At 40.3% G+C, this 17,824-nt stretch overlaps 3 protein-coding genes across 3 annotated transcripts; all 3 read left to right on the forward strand.

Moving 5' to 3' along the window:
• Nucleotides 1–3,114: 3,114 nt before the first annotated feature.
• Nucleotides 3,115–6,080, forward strand: LOC308286477 (green-sensitive opsin-like; the record flags this gene model as incomplete). The annotated part of the gene is made up of 5 exons (XM_080727512.1): nucleotides 3,115–3,478; nucleotides 3,597–3,765; nucleotides 3,857–4,022; nucleotides 5,563–5,802; nucleotides 5,982–6,080. The coding sequence occupies 5 exons, from the start codon at nucleotides 3,115–3,117 to the stop codon at nucleotides 6,078–6,080; spliced, it is 1,038 nt and encodes a 345-aa protein (XP_080583638.1).
• A 1,372-nt stretch (nucleotides 6,081–7,452) lies between these two features.
• Nucleotides 7,453–9,699, forward strand: LOC308286279 (green-sensitive opsin-like; the record flags this gene model as incomplete). The annotated part of the gene is made up of 5 exons (XM_080727273.1): nucleotides 7,453–7,816; nucleotides 7,935–8,103; nucleotides 8,190–8,355; nucleotides 9,184–9,423; nucleotides 9,601–9,699. 5 exons carry the CDS (start codon nucleotides 7,453–7,455, stop codon nucleotides 9,697–9,699), a joined length of 1,038 nt encoding a protein of 345 aa, XP_080583399.1.
• Nucleotides 9,700–11,144: 1,445 nt separating this feature from the next.
• Nucleotides 11,145–13,524, forward strand: LOC308287588 (green-sensitive opsin-like; the record flags this gene model as incomplete). Its single annotated transcript, XM_080728813.1, has 5 exons — nucleotides 11,145–11,508; nucleotides 11,627–11,795; nucleotides 11,887–12,052; nucleotides 13,019–13,258; nucleotides 13,426–13,524. 5 exons carry the CDS (start codon nucleotides 11,145–11,147, stop codon nucleotides 13,522–13,524), a joined length of 1,038 nt encoding a protein of 345 aa, XP_080584939.1.
• Between the last annotated feature and the right edge of the window lie 4,300 nt (nucleotides 13,525–17,824).

Raw genomic sequence — 17,824 nt, forward strand, 5'->3', positions numbered from 1 at the left:
AAAACTGCCCAGGAAACTCATCTTTTAGGAGGCCAGAGAAGGAGGTAGTTATCACGTCTCCCATAGACAGGTGAGAAGTGAGCACGTTTTTTTTTTCTTTTTGCTTGCTATTTATTATGTCCATGAATTAAATACCGAGGGCTTTCAACGTAAAAAAAGGAAAAAACATAAAAGGTCTTATTTGAGATGTTCCTTTTAGGCAGGGTGTTTAACTGTACTTGTACTGTACTACATTTCAATTGTATTGACTATACTTGTACTGTTCTCCATTTCTGTCTAATAAAATAATAACTTAAAGGTTTCAACAAATAATCCTATGGGGTGTGTTAATCAGTGTAATCAGTCGTGTCAGCAGTATGTGGATGTGTGGAAAATGTGAGAAGTCTAAACCCTGACCAGTGTTCCCTGGTTGCACTATAAAAGGCTGGGTGTACTACTACAACCACACAGGCTCTAGTAGGCCAGACTACAGGGGCTGTGACAAGAACCACCGATCCGAACGATATACTGATCAAATCCATTTCAAATAGTATAAGTATTGAATGAAAACCATAAAAAAAAAAAAAAAACCTGCACACACGTCAGAGTAAATGAACCTGCTAGGGCAGTGGTTTACAACCTCTCATATCAAGGACCAATGGACCATTATTTATTGGGCATTAAAGCCAAGGACCACCATTTGATGAGATTTAGCCTCTGTGTTTATGTGGTGCAATAGGAGAGATACAGTAACAGGCACACGTTGATCAATTAACAATTCTCTAATTGTGTAGAATTCCAGTAAATTAAGTAATGCAGATGTTTAATAATAATTTAACTCTTGAGAGCTTGGAAAACAAATGGTTTACGCTCTCAAGAGTTAAAGATCTATAAGGGTCCATTTGGTTACCAAACTCTCCATCATTTAGCTGGGGAACACCTGGAATCCCTTTTTTGTTTTTGTTTAGTTTAGTTTATTTGATCACTCACATACATTTATCAGGTCATACATCCACTTAGTCATTGTTACAGGTGATCAAAAGGAATATGCTGAAGCTGAAAACTTATGAATGCCTATCCTAGTATACATGGAGTAATTACAATGATCGGTTGTTGCAGTGTTTAAAATTTAAGGATACATCGGCCTATAGCAAATATGAGGGAAATAAAATGAATAAATTGAGATAAAGGAACCATGATAAAGGGAATTTCCATATACATCAACAATGGCAATTCAGGATTCCAAAATATGTTATAAGAGTATACAATTTTACCTTCTAATAATTGATAGATAGAGATAGAGATAGAGATAGACAGATAGATAGATACCCAAACCAGACACAAGAGAGCAAGACAGTGTTGCCACTCTGGGCATTTATTAACACTTTGCAGGTTTCAACATGGCAGGTAAATGCAACGCAAGTAGGCTATGAATTTTCACAAAAGTCAGGGATAAATCAACCTAGGTCTAAACAGTTCAACAAAGGTTCTTCCCCAGGTGGGGGCTGTCGTGTCTTCTCTTCTCTAGAATAAAATAAATACAATAAAAAACTGTCCCTGGGGACTTCTGAAAAGCATTAGACCGAATGAGAGTTCGGAAATTTGCACGTCGGAAAACAGAACTCACTGGCTAAAAATGAGCATCAGATGGCCATTGCTCAAAATGTGGTTTGAAAAGTTCATCAAATGCTCACAGCGAGCGGTTTGCCTGGCATGGGATGAGATGCTGATCCATGACTTTGTGGAAGCTGTTGATCTTGCTCTTCTGGTGCCCAACAGCAAGGAGGTACAGCTGCAGATCTTCTGGTTGCGTAGATGCTCTTCCAAACTGCACCTAGGGTTGCGATAAGGAAACCGAACATTAGACAAGAATAATGTGCATCTGAGAAGATCTTGCCACACACTCTGCAGTACATCACACTGTGCAAATGGACATGCTACCGAATATGCTAGAGAGCTAGATGCCTTGTCAGAGAGTAATAATGTTGTTTTTTTTCCTAGGAATGAGCTTAAACCATCCCAAGGATCATGTATTCAGCCACAAAGAAAACAGGGCTTTTATAAAACAAGAATACAATACAGCAGTGAAGTCTAGGAAATAAGTAGCCTATAGCCTATATACTGTACAATACATACATACTGCTGTTAGTTTGCAGCACACATTTACAATTATTTCAATAAGTCTGCACTTACCATGACATTATGTTGTTAGAAGAACACACATTGAAAAAAAGGCCCGCCTTGTCTGTTCTCCTCTGTGCTCTTGTCTCTTCATCAATTCAAACTGAAATGCAGGTGTGGGCAGGAGGAGCTTAATTACATCTCTGATGAGTTGGGTTAACACTGATGTGAACACCATTTAAACCAGAAAGTGTTAAAATTAACACCCCAGGCAGAGTTGGGTAAATCTGACTCTAAACACTTAACCATTACACCAGAAAGAGTTAAAAAATTACACTTTTGGGCAACACTGACATGATCAACTCTTTTAAATAACTCCAACTTTGAACCTAATTTAAATATGAAGGTGTTAAAATTACACTTTGGGAGTAGAAATCAACACTGAAATGTTTAACCCTGAAATTTCAACTCTTGAATGTTTGCTGTGTATATATATATATATATATACACACACACACACACACACACACACACACACACACACACACACACACACACACACACACACACACACACACACACACACACACACACACACACATACATACATACATATTGTCTTTAATGGCATGCTGCCAGCCCTGTGCACACGTCTGTGGTGGGCACGATGCCAGGATCATGCCAGGATGTAAGGATCAGGGTCAGGGGTCATTTATGAGGTCATTATGGTTCACCAATATGGTGTTAAGAAGATTTACGATCTAAAGTGTTTGTTTTATGTACTGTGTGTTAAGAAGATTTAGGCTACATGAAAGATGGAAACAAAACCCTATATATGGGTTTTAAAAGAGCTTATATTTTAAATCTCCAGATTCAGTACATGTGAGAACACAGCCCAAAGGTATAAAACTCGCACCTTTGGCGAGCACGGTTACAGATTGGTCGATCTGGCACTTCTCAGTCTGCACATCTCTTGTCAAACAGTGCACGGTCTGGGGCTACATGTACGGCAACATGGAGAACGGCACAGAAGGCAAGAACTTCTACATTCCCATGAACAACAGGACTGGGCTTGTGCGGAGTCCTTATGAATATCCTCAGTATTACTTGGCAGATCCCATTGTTTTCTACATACTCGGAGCATGGATGTTTTTCCTCATCGTAACTGGCCTCCCCATCAACGGTTTGACATTGTTGGTTACAATTCAGAACAAGAAGCTCCGTCAACCTCTTAACTTCATTCTCGTAAACTTGGCTGTGGCCGGATTGATCATGGTCTTTTTTGGATTCACCGTCTGCTTTATCACGTGTATGTTTGGTTACTTTATTTTTGGACCAGTCGGTTGCGTCATTGAGGGCTTCATGTCTTGCATTGGAGGTATGAAATATGACTTGTATAGTCCCTGTAAATGCATACATGTACTGTAGGTCTTTCATTGTGTTCTTTAGATGTAATTACTTAAAGCAAAACATTTCTTTTATATTCACTTTTACAGGTCAAGTTTCTCTGTGGTCATTGGTGGTGCTGGCTGTTGAGAGATACATTGTTGTGTGCAAACCCATGGGAAGCTTCAAATTCACGGCCGCTCATGCTGGAGCTGGAGTTAGTTTTGCTTGGATGATGGCTTGTACCTCTTCTATCCCTCCACTTGTTGGCTGGTCCAGGTAAGTTCAAATGAATATCATAGATCATCCATTGGCAGAATGTACGTAATTGGCTTCCTAATCACTGCTCTCAATTTACTCAATTAATCAGATTCATTCCTGAGGGCATCCAGGCCTCCTGTGGACCAGACTACTACACCAACGCTCCAGGATTCAACAATGATACATACGTCATGTACCTGTTCAGCTGCCACTTCTGTGTTCCAGTTACCACAATCTTCTTCACCTACGGAAGTCTTGTGCTGACAGTCAAAGCGGTAAGATGGTCCAAAATGTCTCCAAATATGTTTCTCTAAATCTATAAGCACTAAGAAAAAGTTTAAAGGGAAACTAGGTAACATTAAGACTATTTTTAATATACTGTATATGTGTGGCGGAGAGAGTCGCAGCCCCAGCCTGAAGCCTCAACAAGTCTAGTATCTCCCTCGTTTCATAGGCAGTGTTGGGAAAGTTTACTTTCAAAATGAACTAGTTCAAGTTCAAGTTCAAAACTTCTAAAATGAACTAGTTCACTTCATAGTTCATAATTCTACATTTTGAACTAAAGTTCATGGTTCCTCAAAATGAACTAACTTAGTTCTTTTTCGTTATTCTTTTTTATACTTTTGGCTATTCAAATCAAATGTTTTTTTTAGTCGTTGCTGAAAGCTATTATTTGTCAAAATTATGGACAAAGCCCATATAGAACCAAACACAGCAATTATTTCATCCAACTTAACATTGAGGTGCCCACAATATTTAGGTGCCCAGTGCAGTGCCCAGTCTTCCTCACCCTTAAGGGCTGTCCATACATCGACCGAAACCGGAGATTTCCGTCAAAAGGTCCTTTTCGACCATAAAATTATGTCGCTGGGGACTTCTGAAAAGCATTAGACCGAATGAGAGTTCGGAAATTTGCACGTCGGAAAACAGAACTCACCGAACATTTCGGTGCGTTGTGAGCTTGCAGATCAGCTATTTTGGCATGCAACACACGTCACACGACGAAGTATATAGTCAGGCTTTACTTGGGTAGGAGACAACGTAACGAGGAGGAGACTCACTCAGCGCTTCATGTAAAAGGAAGCACGCAGCTGCAGAGTGCAGACAGCACCGCTCAGGCGCTCACATATCAACGTCCCGTCCGCGAGGTCTGCGAGCCTGCAGCTGGGTATTGGAGCATGTGAATGCAAAGAAAGACGAGAGGACAGGCGACCGCGGACCGCCGCACGAAAGGGCCGAACGGGCCGACGAGCACCGTTTGCGGACGTCAGAATGAACGCGTTCGACAATAACGTTCATCAAGCGGAAACACAGAGCGTTCAGTTCACGTTCGCCCAAAATATGAACGTGTTCATGAACGATCGTTCAAGATAGGACTGGGTTCAAAGCCCGGGTGGGGAGGTTCGCATCACCTCTGTTACTTATATACATAATATATCATTTTTTGCAGTCGTTTCCCTTTATCAGTCACTATATTATTGTGCTGGGGTGTTTCCTTGCAGAAAGACACATCACGCTGGCTGTATTTTGGTTTTGTTCCACTGTTCATGTTGACATTCATCCCTTGGAGGGATGTTTCTGTCTGTTAGGGGAGGGGGAGCTCAACCGGCTTGCTCCCTTTGAACTTCAACCTGTTTAATGCCTGGGTATAGGGAGGAATGTGTGTTTGTATAGACACAGACTTGCCTAGTTCCCCTTTAAACTAGGCTTGGAAATTGATATCTTTTGATCACAGAAGTTCATATCGTACTGTTATATAGCCTTTGACACGAGAACTATTCTTATTTCTATAATTTCTGTCATGATCCATTTTAGGCAGCAGCTCAGCAGCAGGATTCAGCATCCACCCAGAAAGCTGAGAAGGAAGTCACACGCATGTGTGTGCTCATGGTTTTGGGATTCTTGTTTGCTTGGTTACCCTATGCCAGCTACGCAGCCTTTATCTTCTTCAACAAGGGGATGGCTTTCAGTGCTGTTTCCATGGCTATCCCTGCCTTCTTTGCAAAAAGCTCTGCCTTGGTCAATCCAGTCATCTATGTACTGATGAACAAACAGGTAAGATAGTTTACAGACCATAGATTACACTACAGCATTCACATACAAGGTTACAGATCAGTTATTAACTTTGGTGACTCCCACAGTATGAAAGAAAGTTCCAGTGACAAGCAAGCAAACTAAACTACTATAAACCACCTCACTTCACATCTGACCTCATCCATTGTTCTCTTTTCCAGTTCCGTAGCTGCATGCTGAGCACCATTGGGATGGGTGGCATGGTTGATGATGAGACCTCAGTGTCTGCCAGCAAGACAGAAGTGTCCACCACATCTTAAGATGGATGTTATGGACATTTTCCTTTTACGCTATCTACTTGATTTTGGATGATCATCTTCATGGATTGAAACTTCAATTTGGGGGGGAAAAAAGGAGAAATGCATATACCTGAACTCCAATGAATGGACATAGTTATTTTACACATGAAAGAAATCAACAGATGAAGCTACACATTTGCTGTGGGATCAAAAATAATAATGTATATCGGAAGAAGTGAAAGTGTAACACTAAGATCCAAACTACAGTAATGTAATCCACCATTTAAACAATACGCTTTGAAAATGTTACCAGAGACAGTGTAGGGAATTCTGAGGATCAAGATCAAGCATGTTAAATTATGTAAAATCTCAAAAAGAAAGACAACGTCCTTTTTTGTTGTTTGGATGTGATGAATGGATGCACTTCAGATGTGACTGAAAATGAATCTGTATTTTTATGTCATTGTGGGGCTGGCATATTTGTTGGCCTATGTCAGAACTTTCTTGTAAATATTTTATAAATATCAAAAGTCTAGAAATAGGTTAATAAATGCATGCATGAAAACATAATCATTTGTTGTTACTTTGCAGCTTATTCTAAACACACTCAAAATCACACTTTCTAGTAAGGTTCATATAAGAAAAGATATCAATACATATATATATATATATATATATATATATACAGTATATATATGTAACGGAGGTTATCCGAACCTCCCCACCCGGCTTCGAACCCGGGTCTCCCGTGTGAAAGTCCAATATCTTAACCATTACCTCCAAAGGGATACACCTATGGAACGAGAGCAGATACTAGAGTTTTGAGGCTTCAGGCTGGGGCTGCGCCTCTCTCCGCCACATATATATGATATATATATACATATATATGATATATATATATATATATATATATATATATATATATATATATATATATATATATATATATATATATATATAGAATACACACACACATACATATATACATATACACATATATACATATATACACACATACATACATCATACTGTACATTCTTTAATGGCATGCTGCCAGCCCAGTGCACATGTCTGTGGTGGGCACGATGCCAGGATGACCATGAGGTGATGACCATAAGGTGTTAAGAGGACTTATGAACACGAACAAGTGTTTGTTTTATGTATTGTGTTAAGAAGATTTAGGCTACATGAAAGATGAAAACAAAACCCTATATATGGGTTTTAAAAGAGCTTATATTTTAATCCTCCAGATTCAGTTCATGTGAAAGCACAGCCCAAAGGTATAAAACTCGCACCTTTGGTGAGCACGGTTACAGATTGGTCGATCTGGCACTGCTCAGTCTGCACATCTCTTGTCAAACAGTGCACGGTCTGGGGCTACATGTACGGCAACATGGAGAACGGCACAGAAGGCAAGAACTTCTACATTCCCATGAACAACAGGACTGGGCTTGTGCGGAGTCCTTATGAATATCCTCAGTATTACTTGGCAGATCCCATTGTTTTCTACATACTCGCAGCATGGATGTTTTTCCTCATCGTAACTGGCCTCCCCATCAACGGTTTGACATTGTTGGTTACAATTCAGAACAAGAAGCTCCGTCAACCTCTTAACTTCATTCTTGTAAACTTGGCTGTGGCCGGATTGATCATGGTCTTTTTTGGATTCACCGTCTGCTTTATCACGTGTATGTTTGGTTACTTTATTTTTGGACCATTCGGTTGCGTCATTGAGGGCTTCATGTCTACAATTGGAGGTATGAAATATGACTTGTATAGTCCCTCTAAATGCATACATATACTGTAGGTCTTTCATTTAGTTTTTTAGATGTAATTACTTAAAGCTAAACATTTCTTTTATATTCACTTTTACAGGTCAAGTTTCTCTGTGGTCATTGGTGGTGCTGGCTGTTGAGAGATACATTGTTGTGTGCAAACCCATGGGAAGCTTCAAGTTCTCAACCGCTCATGCTGGAGCTGGAGTTGCTTTCAGCTGGATCATGGCTTGTACCTCTTCTGTCCCTCCACTTGTTGGCTGGTCCAGGTAAGTTCAAATGAATATCATAGATCATCCATTGGCAGAATGTATTTAATTGGATCCTAATCACTGCTCTCAATTTACTCAATCAGATTCATTCCTGAGGGCATCCAGGCCTCCTGTGGACCAGACTACTACACCAACGCTCCAGGATTCAACAATGATACATACGTCATGTACCTGTTCAGCTGCCACTTCTGTGTTCCAGTTTGCACAATCTTCTTCACCTACGGAAGCCTTGTGCTGACAGTCAAAGCGGTAAGATGGTCCAAAATGTCCCAAAATATGTTTCTCTAAATCTATAAGCACTAAGAAAACGTTTAAAGGGAAACTAGGTAACATTAAGACTATTTTTAATATATATGTGTGGCGGAGAGTCGCAGCCCCAGCCTGAAGCCTCAAAAAGTCTAGTATCTCCCTCGTTTCATAGGGATATCCCTTTGGAGTGATGCTTAAGATATTGGACTTTCACGTGGGAGGCCCGGGTTCAAAGCCCAGGTGGGGAGATTTGTATCACCTCTGTTACAATGGTGCTGTGGCCTGGATTGGGCTTCCCTGTAGGAGGAGGTTTAAAGGGGCTGAGTCTGGTGGAGAGAGTCGCAGCCCCAACCTGAAGCCTCAAAAAGTCTAGTATCTCTCTTGTTCCTTAGGGATATCCCTTTGGAGTGATGGTTAAGATAGGACCGGGTCCAAAGCCCGGGTGGGGAGGTTCGCATCACCTCTGTTACTTAATAGGCCTATATAATTTTTTGCAGTCGTTTCATCAGTCACTATATTATTGTGCTGGGGTGTTTCCTTGCAGAAAGACACATCACGCTGGCTGTATTTTGGTTTTGTTGCACTGTTTATGTTGACATTCATCCCTTGGAGGGATGTTTCTGTCTGTGAGGGGAGGGAGAGCTCAACCGGCTTTGGGTAGGGAGGAATGTATGTTTGTATAGACACAGACTTGCCTAGTTCCCCTTTAAACTAGGCCTGGAAATTGGTATCTTTTGATCACAGAAGTTCATATCGTACTGTTATATATATAGCCTTTGACACGAGAACTATTCTTATTTCTATCATTTCTGTCATGATCCATTTTAGGCAGCAGCTCAGCAGCAGGACTCAGCATCCACCCAGAAAGCTGAGAAGGAAGTCACACGCATGTGTGTGCTCATGGTTTTGGGATTCTTGTTTGCTTGGTCACCCTATGCCAGCTACGCAGCCTATCTCTTCTTCAACAAGGGGATGGCTTTCAGTGCTGTTTCCATGGCTATCCCTGCCTTCTTTGCCAAAAGCTCTGCCTTGGTCAATCCAGTCATCTATGTACTGATGAACAAACAGGTAAAATAGTTTACAGACCATAGATTACACTACAGCATTCACATACAAGGTTACTAAGTTATTAACTTTGGTGACTCCCATAGTATGAAAGAAAGGTCCAGTGACAAGCAAGCCAACTAAACGACTATAAACCACCTCACTTCACATCTGACTTCATCCATTTGTTCTCTTTTCCAGTTCCGTAGCTGCATGATGAGCACCATTGGGATGGGTGGCAGTGTTGATGATGAGACCTCAGTGTCTGCCAGCAAGACAGAAGTGTCCACCACATCTTAAGATGGATGTTATGGACATTTTCCTTTTACGCTATCTACTTGATTTTGGATGATCGTCTTCATGGATTGAAACTTCAATTTGGGGGAAAAAAAGGAGAAATGCATATACCTGAACTCCAATGAATGGACATAGTTATTTTACACATGAAAGAAATCAACAGATGAAGCTACACATTTGCTGTGGGATCAAAAATAAAAATGTATATCGGAAGAAGTGAAAGTGTAACACTCAGATCCAAACTACAGTAATGTAATCCACCATTTAAACAATACGCTTTGAAAATGTTACCAGAGACAACGTAGGGATTTCTGAGGATCAAGATCAAGCATGTTAAATAATGTAAAATCTCAAAAAGAAAGACAAACGTCCTTTTTTGTTGTTTGGATGTGATGAATGGATGCACTTCAGATGTGACTGAAAATGAATCTGTATTTTTATGTCATTGTGGGGCTGGCATATTTGTTGGCCTATGTCAGAACTTTCTTGTAAATATTTTATAAATATCAAAAGTCTAGAAATAGGTTAATAAATGCATGCATGAAAACATAATCATTTGTTGTTACTTTGCAGCTTATTCTAAACACACACAAAATCACACTTTATAGTAAGGTTCATATAAGAAATGATATCAATACACACACACACACACACACACACACACACACACACACACACACACACACACACACACACACACACACACACACACACACACACACACATACACATACACATATATACACACCTACATACATACATATCGCATCTCCAAGTTTCAAATGTGTAAATGTTTTCGCAAAGTAAAGCCCTGCTTCATCATACAAGGCCGTTGCACAAAAGTAGTGAAAACAGCAGATCTACAAGCACACAACGCCTCGCGGTGCGAGGCGTTGTGTGCTTGTACAGTAGATCAGCTGTTTTCTCTAGTTTAGTTGATTTTTTAATTGATCAATGCAAAATGAACGGTTTTGGAGATCCAAGGTTTCCACCCGACAACGACGATACACTGTACATTCTTTAATGGCATGCTGCCAGCCAGTGCACATGTCTGTGGTGGGCACGATGCCAGGAGGTTCATGCACATGATGATTTGATGACCCTGAGGTGTTAAGAGGATTTACGAACGCGAACAAGTGTTTGTTTTATGTATTGCTGACCATAAGGTTAAGAGGATTTACGAACTAAAGTGTTTGTTTTATGTATTGCTGACATTAAGGTGTTAAGAAGATTTAGGATACATGAAAGATGAAAACAAAACCCTATATATGGGTTTTAAAAGCGCTTGTCTTTATAATCTTCCAGATTCAGTTCATGTGAGAGCACAGCCCAAAGGTATAAAACTTGCACCTTTGGCGAGCACGGTTACAGATTGGTCGATCTGGCACTGCTCAGTCTGCACATCTCTTGTCAAACAGTGCACAGTCTGGGACTACATGTACGGCAACATGGAGAACGGCACAGAAGGCAAGAACTTCTACATTCCCATGAACAACAGGAGTGGGCTTGTGCGGAGTCCTTATGAATATCCTCAGTATTACTTGGCAGATCCCATTGTTTTCTACATACTCGCAGCATGGATGTTTTTCCTCATCGTAACTGGCTTCCCCATCAATGGTTTGACATTGTTGGTTACAATTCAGAACAAGAAGCTCCGTCAACCTCTTAACTTCATTCTCGTAAACTTGGCTGTGGCCGGATTGATCATGGTCTTTTTTGGATTCACCGTCACCTTTGTCACGTGTATGTTTGGTTACTTTATTTTTGGACCATTCGGTTGCGTCATTGAGGGCTTCATGTCTACAATTGGAGGTATGAAATATGACTTGTATAGTCCCTCTAAATGCATACATATACTGTAGGTCTTTCATTGTGTTCTTTAGATGTAATTACTTAAAGCTAAACGTTTCTTTTATATTCACTTTTACAGGTCAAGTTTCTCTGTGGTCATTGGTGGTGCTGGCTGTTGAGAGATACATTGTTGTGTGCAAACCCATGGGAAGCTTCAAGTTCTCGACCGCTCATGCTGGAGCTGGAGTTGCTTTCAGCTGGATCATGGCTTGTACCTCTTCTGTCCCTCCACTTGTTGGCTGGTCCAGGTAAGTTCAAAATAATATCATAGATCATCCATTGGCAGAATGTACGTAATTGGCTTCCTAATCACTGCTCTCAATTGACTCAATTAATCAGATTCATTCCTGAGGGCATCCAGGCCTCCTGTGGACCAGACTACTACACCAACGCTCCAGGATACAACAATGATACATACGTCATGTACCTGTTCAGCTGCCACTTCTGTGTTCCAGTTGTCACAATCTTCTTCACCTACGGAAGCCTTGTGCTGACAGTCAAAGCGGTAAGATGGTCCAAAATGTCCCAAAATATGTTTCTCTAAATCTACAAGCACTAAGAAAACGTTTAAAGGGAAACTAGGTAACATTAAGACTATTTTTAATATATATGTGTGGCGGAGAGAGTCGCAGCCCCAGCCTGAAGCCTCAAAAAGTCTAGTATCTCCCTCGTTTCATAGGGATATCCCTTTGGAGTGATGCTTAAGATATTGGACTTTCACGTGGGAGGCCCGGGTTCAAAGCCCAGGCGGGGAGATTTGTATCACCTCTGTTACAATGTTGCCGTGGCCCGGATTGGGCTTCCCTCCCTGTAGGAGGAGGTTTAAAGGGGGTGAGTGTGGTGGAGAGAGTCGCAGCCCCAGCCTGAAGCTTCAAAAAGTCTAGTATCTCCCTTGTTCCATAGGGATATCCCTTTGAAGTGATGGTTAAGATAGGACCGGGTTCAAAGCCCGGGTGGGGAGGTTTGCATCACCTCTGTTACTTATATATATATATATATATATAATTTTTTGCAGTTGTTTCCCTTTATCAGTCACTATATTTTTGTGCTGGGGTGTTTCCTTGCAGAAAGACACATCACGCTGGCTGTATTTTGGTTTTGTTGCACTGTTTATGTTGACATTCATCCCTTGGAGGGATGTTTCTGTCTGTGAGGGGAGGGAGAGCTCAACCGGCTTGCACCCTTTGAACTTCAAAGGGGTTGTGCACTGAGGTAATTGATTGGGCCATAAAAGTGTCAAGTGCTCATTAGTGATCTTTCTAATCAATGAAAGCATCAAAGACAGCTAACTGTTTAATGCCTGGGTAGGGAGGAATGTATGTTTGTATAGACACAGACTTGCCTAGTTCCCCTTTAAACTAGGCCTGGAAATTGGTATCTTTTGATCACAGAAGTTCATATCGTACTGTTATATAGCCTTTGACACGAGAACTATTCTTATTTCTATCATTTCTGTCATGATCCACTTCAGGCAGCAGCTCAGCAGCAGGACTCAGCATCCACCCAGAAAGCTGAGAAGGAAGTAACACGCATGTGTGTGCTCATGGTTTTGGGATTCTTGTTTGCTTGGTCACCCTATGCCAGCTACGCAGCCTATCTCTTCTTCAACAAGGGGATAGCTTTCAGTGCTGTTTCCATGGCTATCCCTGCCTTCTTTGCAAAAAGCTCTGCCTTGGTCAATCCAGTCATCTATGTACTGATGAACAAACAGGTAAGATAGTTTACAGACCAGAGATTACACTACAGCATTCACATACAAGGTTACTAAGTTATTAACTTTGGTGACTCCCATAGTATGAAAGAAAGGTCCAGTGACAAGCAAGCCAACTAAACCACCTCACTTCACATATGACTTCATCCATTTGTTCTCTTTTCCAGTTCCGTAGCTGCATGATGAGCACCATTGGGATGGGTGGCAGTGTTGATGATGAGACCTCAGTGTCTGCCAGCAAGACAGAAGTGTCCACCACATCTTAAGATGGATGTTATGGACATTTTCCTTTTACGCTATCTACTTGATTTTGGATGATCATCTTCATGGATTGAAACTTCAATTTGGGGGAAAAAAAGGAGAAATGCATACCTGAACTCCAATGAATGGACTTAGTTATTTTACACATGAAAGAAATCAACAGATGAAGCTACACATTTGCTGTGGGATCAAAAATAATAATGTATATCGGAAGAGGTGAAAGTGTATGCTAACACTCAGATCCAAACTACAGTAATGTAATCCACCATTTAAACAATACGCTTTGAAAATGTTACCAGAGACAATGTAGAAAATTCTCAGGATCAAGATCAAGCATTTTAAATGATGTAAAATCTCAAAAAGAAAGACAACGTCCTTTTTTGTTGTTTGGATGTGATGAATGGATGCACTTCAGATGTGACTGAAAATGAATCTGTATTTTTATGTCATTGTGGGGCTGGCATATTTGTTGGCCTATGTCAGAACTTTCTTGTACATATTTTATAAATATCAAAAGTCTAGAAATAGGTTAATAAATGCATGCATGAAAAAAATAATCATTTGTTGTTACTTTGCAGCTTATTCTAAACACACACAAAATCACACTTTATAGTAAGGTTCATATAAGAAATGATATCAAGAGATCCTGATTTATATAATTCTTGTCATGTGGTAGGCGTGTAATGCATAATGAATTAGACTCTCTGCTCCTCTTTCAGTCAATAGGCATTTTATCAATCTACTGTAATAATGAACAAAAGCAAACAATGCACCTTAAGAATGCCAACATCAAGTCACAAAATAGCTGAAGCTTGTTTCCATTGTTGTCCATGAAGATGTTTACAACCTCATAGGGCAGTATAATCATGTTTCTTCTTCAAATTGTACACAAATTGAAGGTATCATTTCAATTATAGCAACATATTGGCCTGTGTTGCCTCTCTGTCAGCCAGAGAGTCAGACTGCTAAGCTAATCAGATGTCTATTGACTGAAATGCCTGCCCATATGGTTCATGAATTTGTGAGAGGTCATTTAATTAGAGAAAGAGGTTTAGGTTAATAAAGGTGCTATTAATCTTATTAAGTAAATTTGAAATTACTGGTTGAAAGGTGTAAAACCCATACTCCTTTCAACCTCAGCTGCATGCAGAGCGGTTTAGCACAGAGAGCTCCTCTAGTCAAACGGTGCACAGCTCTGTGACTGCCTAAAAAACTATTATGGAGAACGGCACTAAAAGCAATTTGGAAAAAAGGAATCCTTACCGGCAATGAATGAACATAATAGTTCACAAAGTTATATGTTTTTCTTTTAATTTCCTTTTTGTGTAACAAATGTTTGAATGTGATGACTGGATGAGCTTCAGCTGATTGATTGATTGATTGATTGATTGATTGAATGATTGATTGATTGATTGATTGATTGATTGACTGACTGATTGATTGATTCATTGATTGATTGATTCATTGATTGATTGATTCATTGATTGATTGTACATACTTTATTAACAGTTTGCAGTTGTACAGAGGTACAGTTTACAATTATTTTTAAAAGGATATATTTAGAGAAATAATAATACACTATAATAAACAAGTCATATCAACAATGGGGAGAGTCCTAGCTTTCTTTCAGACATGAGGGTAAGGAGTCACACTTTTGGATGTTTGTTGGTATAGGGCATTCCACATATTGGTGGCATAGATAGATAGGCAGTAGATAGAATGAAGATGCTGAAGAAGACTTCAGCATACCCAGTTCCTCTCAAGAAGATGCATAGGCGACAAGACAGTATAAGTAAGATGAAGACCTGCACACATTGCAAGTTCAAGATAACTTACTGTATACACGTATTGGCAGTTGTCAAGAACCACCGATCTGACCGATATGATGATCAAATCCATTTCAAATATTGTGTATTGAATCAAAGCCATTGAAAAAACTGCACACAAGTCAGAGTAAATGAACCTGCTAGTGGTTTTCAACCTTTCTCATATCAAGGACCATTATTTATTGGGCATTTGAGCCACGGACCACCATTTGATGAGATTTAGCCTTTGTATATAATGAAGTATGAAGAAGTGAAAGTGTACCACTCTGATCCAAACTTTTTTCCTTTTTTTTTAAACAAATGTTTGGATTGGATGTGATGAATGGATGAACTTCAGATGTGACTGAAAATGAATATGTATGTTTATGTCAGGGGCTAGCAAAAAGTGAGAAGGAAGTCACATGCATGTGTGCTCATGGTTTTGGGATTATTTTTTGCTTGGTCACCCTATGCCAGCGACACTGCCTATCTATTCTTCAACAAGGGGATGGCTTTCAGTGCTATTTCCATGGCTATCCCTGCCTTTTTTGCAAAAAGCTCTGCCTTGGTCAATCCAATCATGTTTAATAAACAGGTAAGATATTTTACAGACCAGAGATGACTGCATTCACATACTTTACAAAATGATGGTCAAAACGGATCCTATGACAATAGGTATAATGGGGTTTGCATTAAAGGGCGGGGCATTCATTCCCTATTTACCTTGCTCCCGAGTTGGCCAGGTTGTTGACTAGACGCTCGATTCCATCTTAATTCACCCTTTGTCAAGTCCCGCCCGTTGTCAAAAGTCCTTTCTCTCCATCCACTACCATTGAAATTCAATTGCTTCTTATTGTTATTCTGTGTATTCAATTCTCATTTTAAACTTGGTTTCAGTAAAAAAAGAGTCTCTCAAGTGCAGTGACTGGGCATGTTTTTAAATGTTTTTATTTCTCCACAAATGATATTTCAGGCAATGAGGGACCAGCATTCTTGGTGACGTCGCCATCAACAGACCTGATATAAATAACAGGGTAGATAGATTCGACTATGTCTGTGTGTGTACTGACTGTGTAGGCTATCTGTGTCTATGGCATGTGCCCATAGCCAATCAGAGAGGGGCAGAGAGGGTGACGTCATAACATCAAGGCATATAAGGGCCACGAGAGGGGCTAATCTCCATGATTGGTCAAGTTTCACGTGACATCATAATATCTTGCTATAAAACGGGGGAAGCGGGCGCAGATAGTCTATCTATCTACATGTACTGTAGGGTTCCATTTGCTGGGAGGATTGTGGGAGAAATCCATGCACCGATCTGCTTTTGATATCCTCCTCTGGCTACCGTGAGCCACACCACCCTTAGAAAGTGATTAGTGGTAAGGTGAGGGCGAGATGGAAGGTTAAGCCGAAGCCGAATTAGTTTGTTTTGGGCTGTTTGGAGCCTTAAGGGCCTTTGAGGCGTTGCGGTACCATACGTGGACTCCATATAGTCAAAGTGTGGATGAATGTCATGGGGTAGGCGTGTAATGCATGATGAATATTAGGCTCTCTCCTCCCCTTTCAGTCAACAGGCATTTTATCAGTCAACAGGCATTTAGCATTTTATCAATCAACAGGCATTTTATCAATCAACTAATAATAAAGGGAAGGTTACAAATAGTTGACATAATGCTGAATAATTCTAAAGAAGACTGGCCTTTAGAAACTTCACTCATTCTTATTTGTGTGTGTGTGTGTGTGTGTGTGTGTGTGTGTGTGTGTGTGTGTGTGTGTGTGTGTGTGTGTGTGTGTGTGTGTGTGTGTGTGTGTGTGTGTGTGTGTGTGTGTGTGTTAGAAGCAGCAGTAGGCAGACAGACTGTTGTATCTAATGTTCATAAGCCTATTTGCCTGGTGTAAAAAGCTCTCCCAGAGTCTGCTGCTCAAGGCCTTGGGTCTGAGCCTATAGCGTTGCCAGAAGGTTATAGCAGCTGAAACAGTCCATATTGTTGGAGTGTCCGGGGTCCTTACTAATATTTTGAAGACATTTACAACATCATTGTGCAGAATATAATCATTTTAATTCTTCTAATTGTGGTGTACACAAATGCTTTGGTACAACTTGACCACTAGCATCATATTGTCGGAATGTTGGATGTCTTGTAATGTTGGATCTCTTGAAAAAGAAGGACATGCAAGATCAGTGCAAGATACAAGAAAACTTACCCTTGCATATTGTAGGGGTCCCATATATAAATGTAGAGCTTCAGTATAACAGGTGCCTAATTGCATCAGTGAATGGCTGGCTGCCATTGTTAAGCCTTAGATGTCAAAGGGTAATTAATTTGGTATAAACAACAAATTAACCGTGCTATTCTAACAGTTCAGGTTAAGACAGGTTAATTTGAAAGCACTCTCCGAAAGGTATAAAACTCAGTCGCTTAACAAAATCAGCTGCAGAGTGGTCTAGCGCGGCACAGACTCGTCAAACAGTGCAGTCTGAGACTACATGTACGGCAAC

This window comes from Nannobrachium achirus, assembly GCF_963921795.1.
Source record: "Nannobrachium achirus genome assembly, chromosome: 6".
In the NCBI taxonomy this organism is placed as follows: Eukaryota; Metazoa; Chordata; class Actinopteri; order Myctophiformes; family Myctophidae; genus Nannobrachium; species Nannobrachium achirus.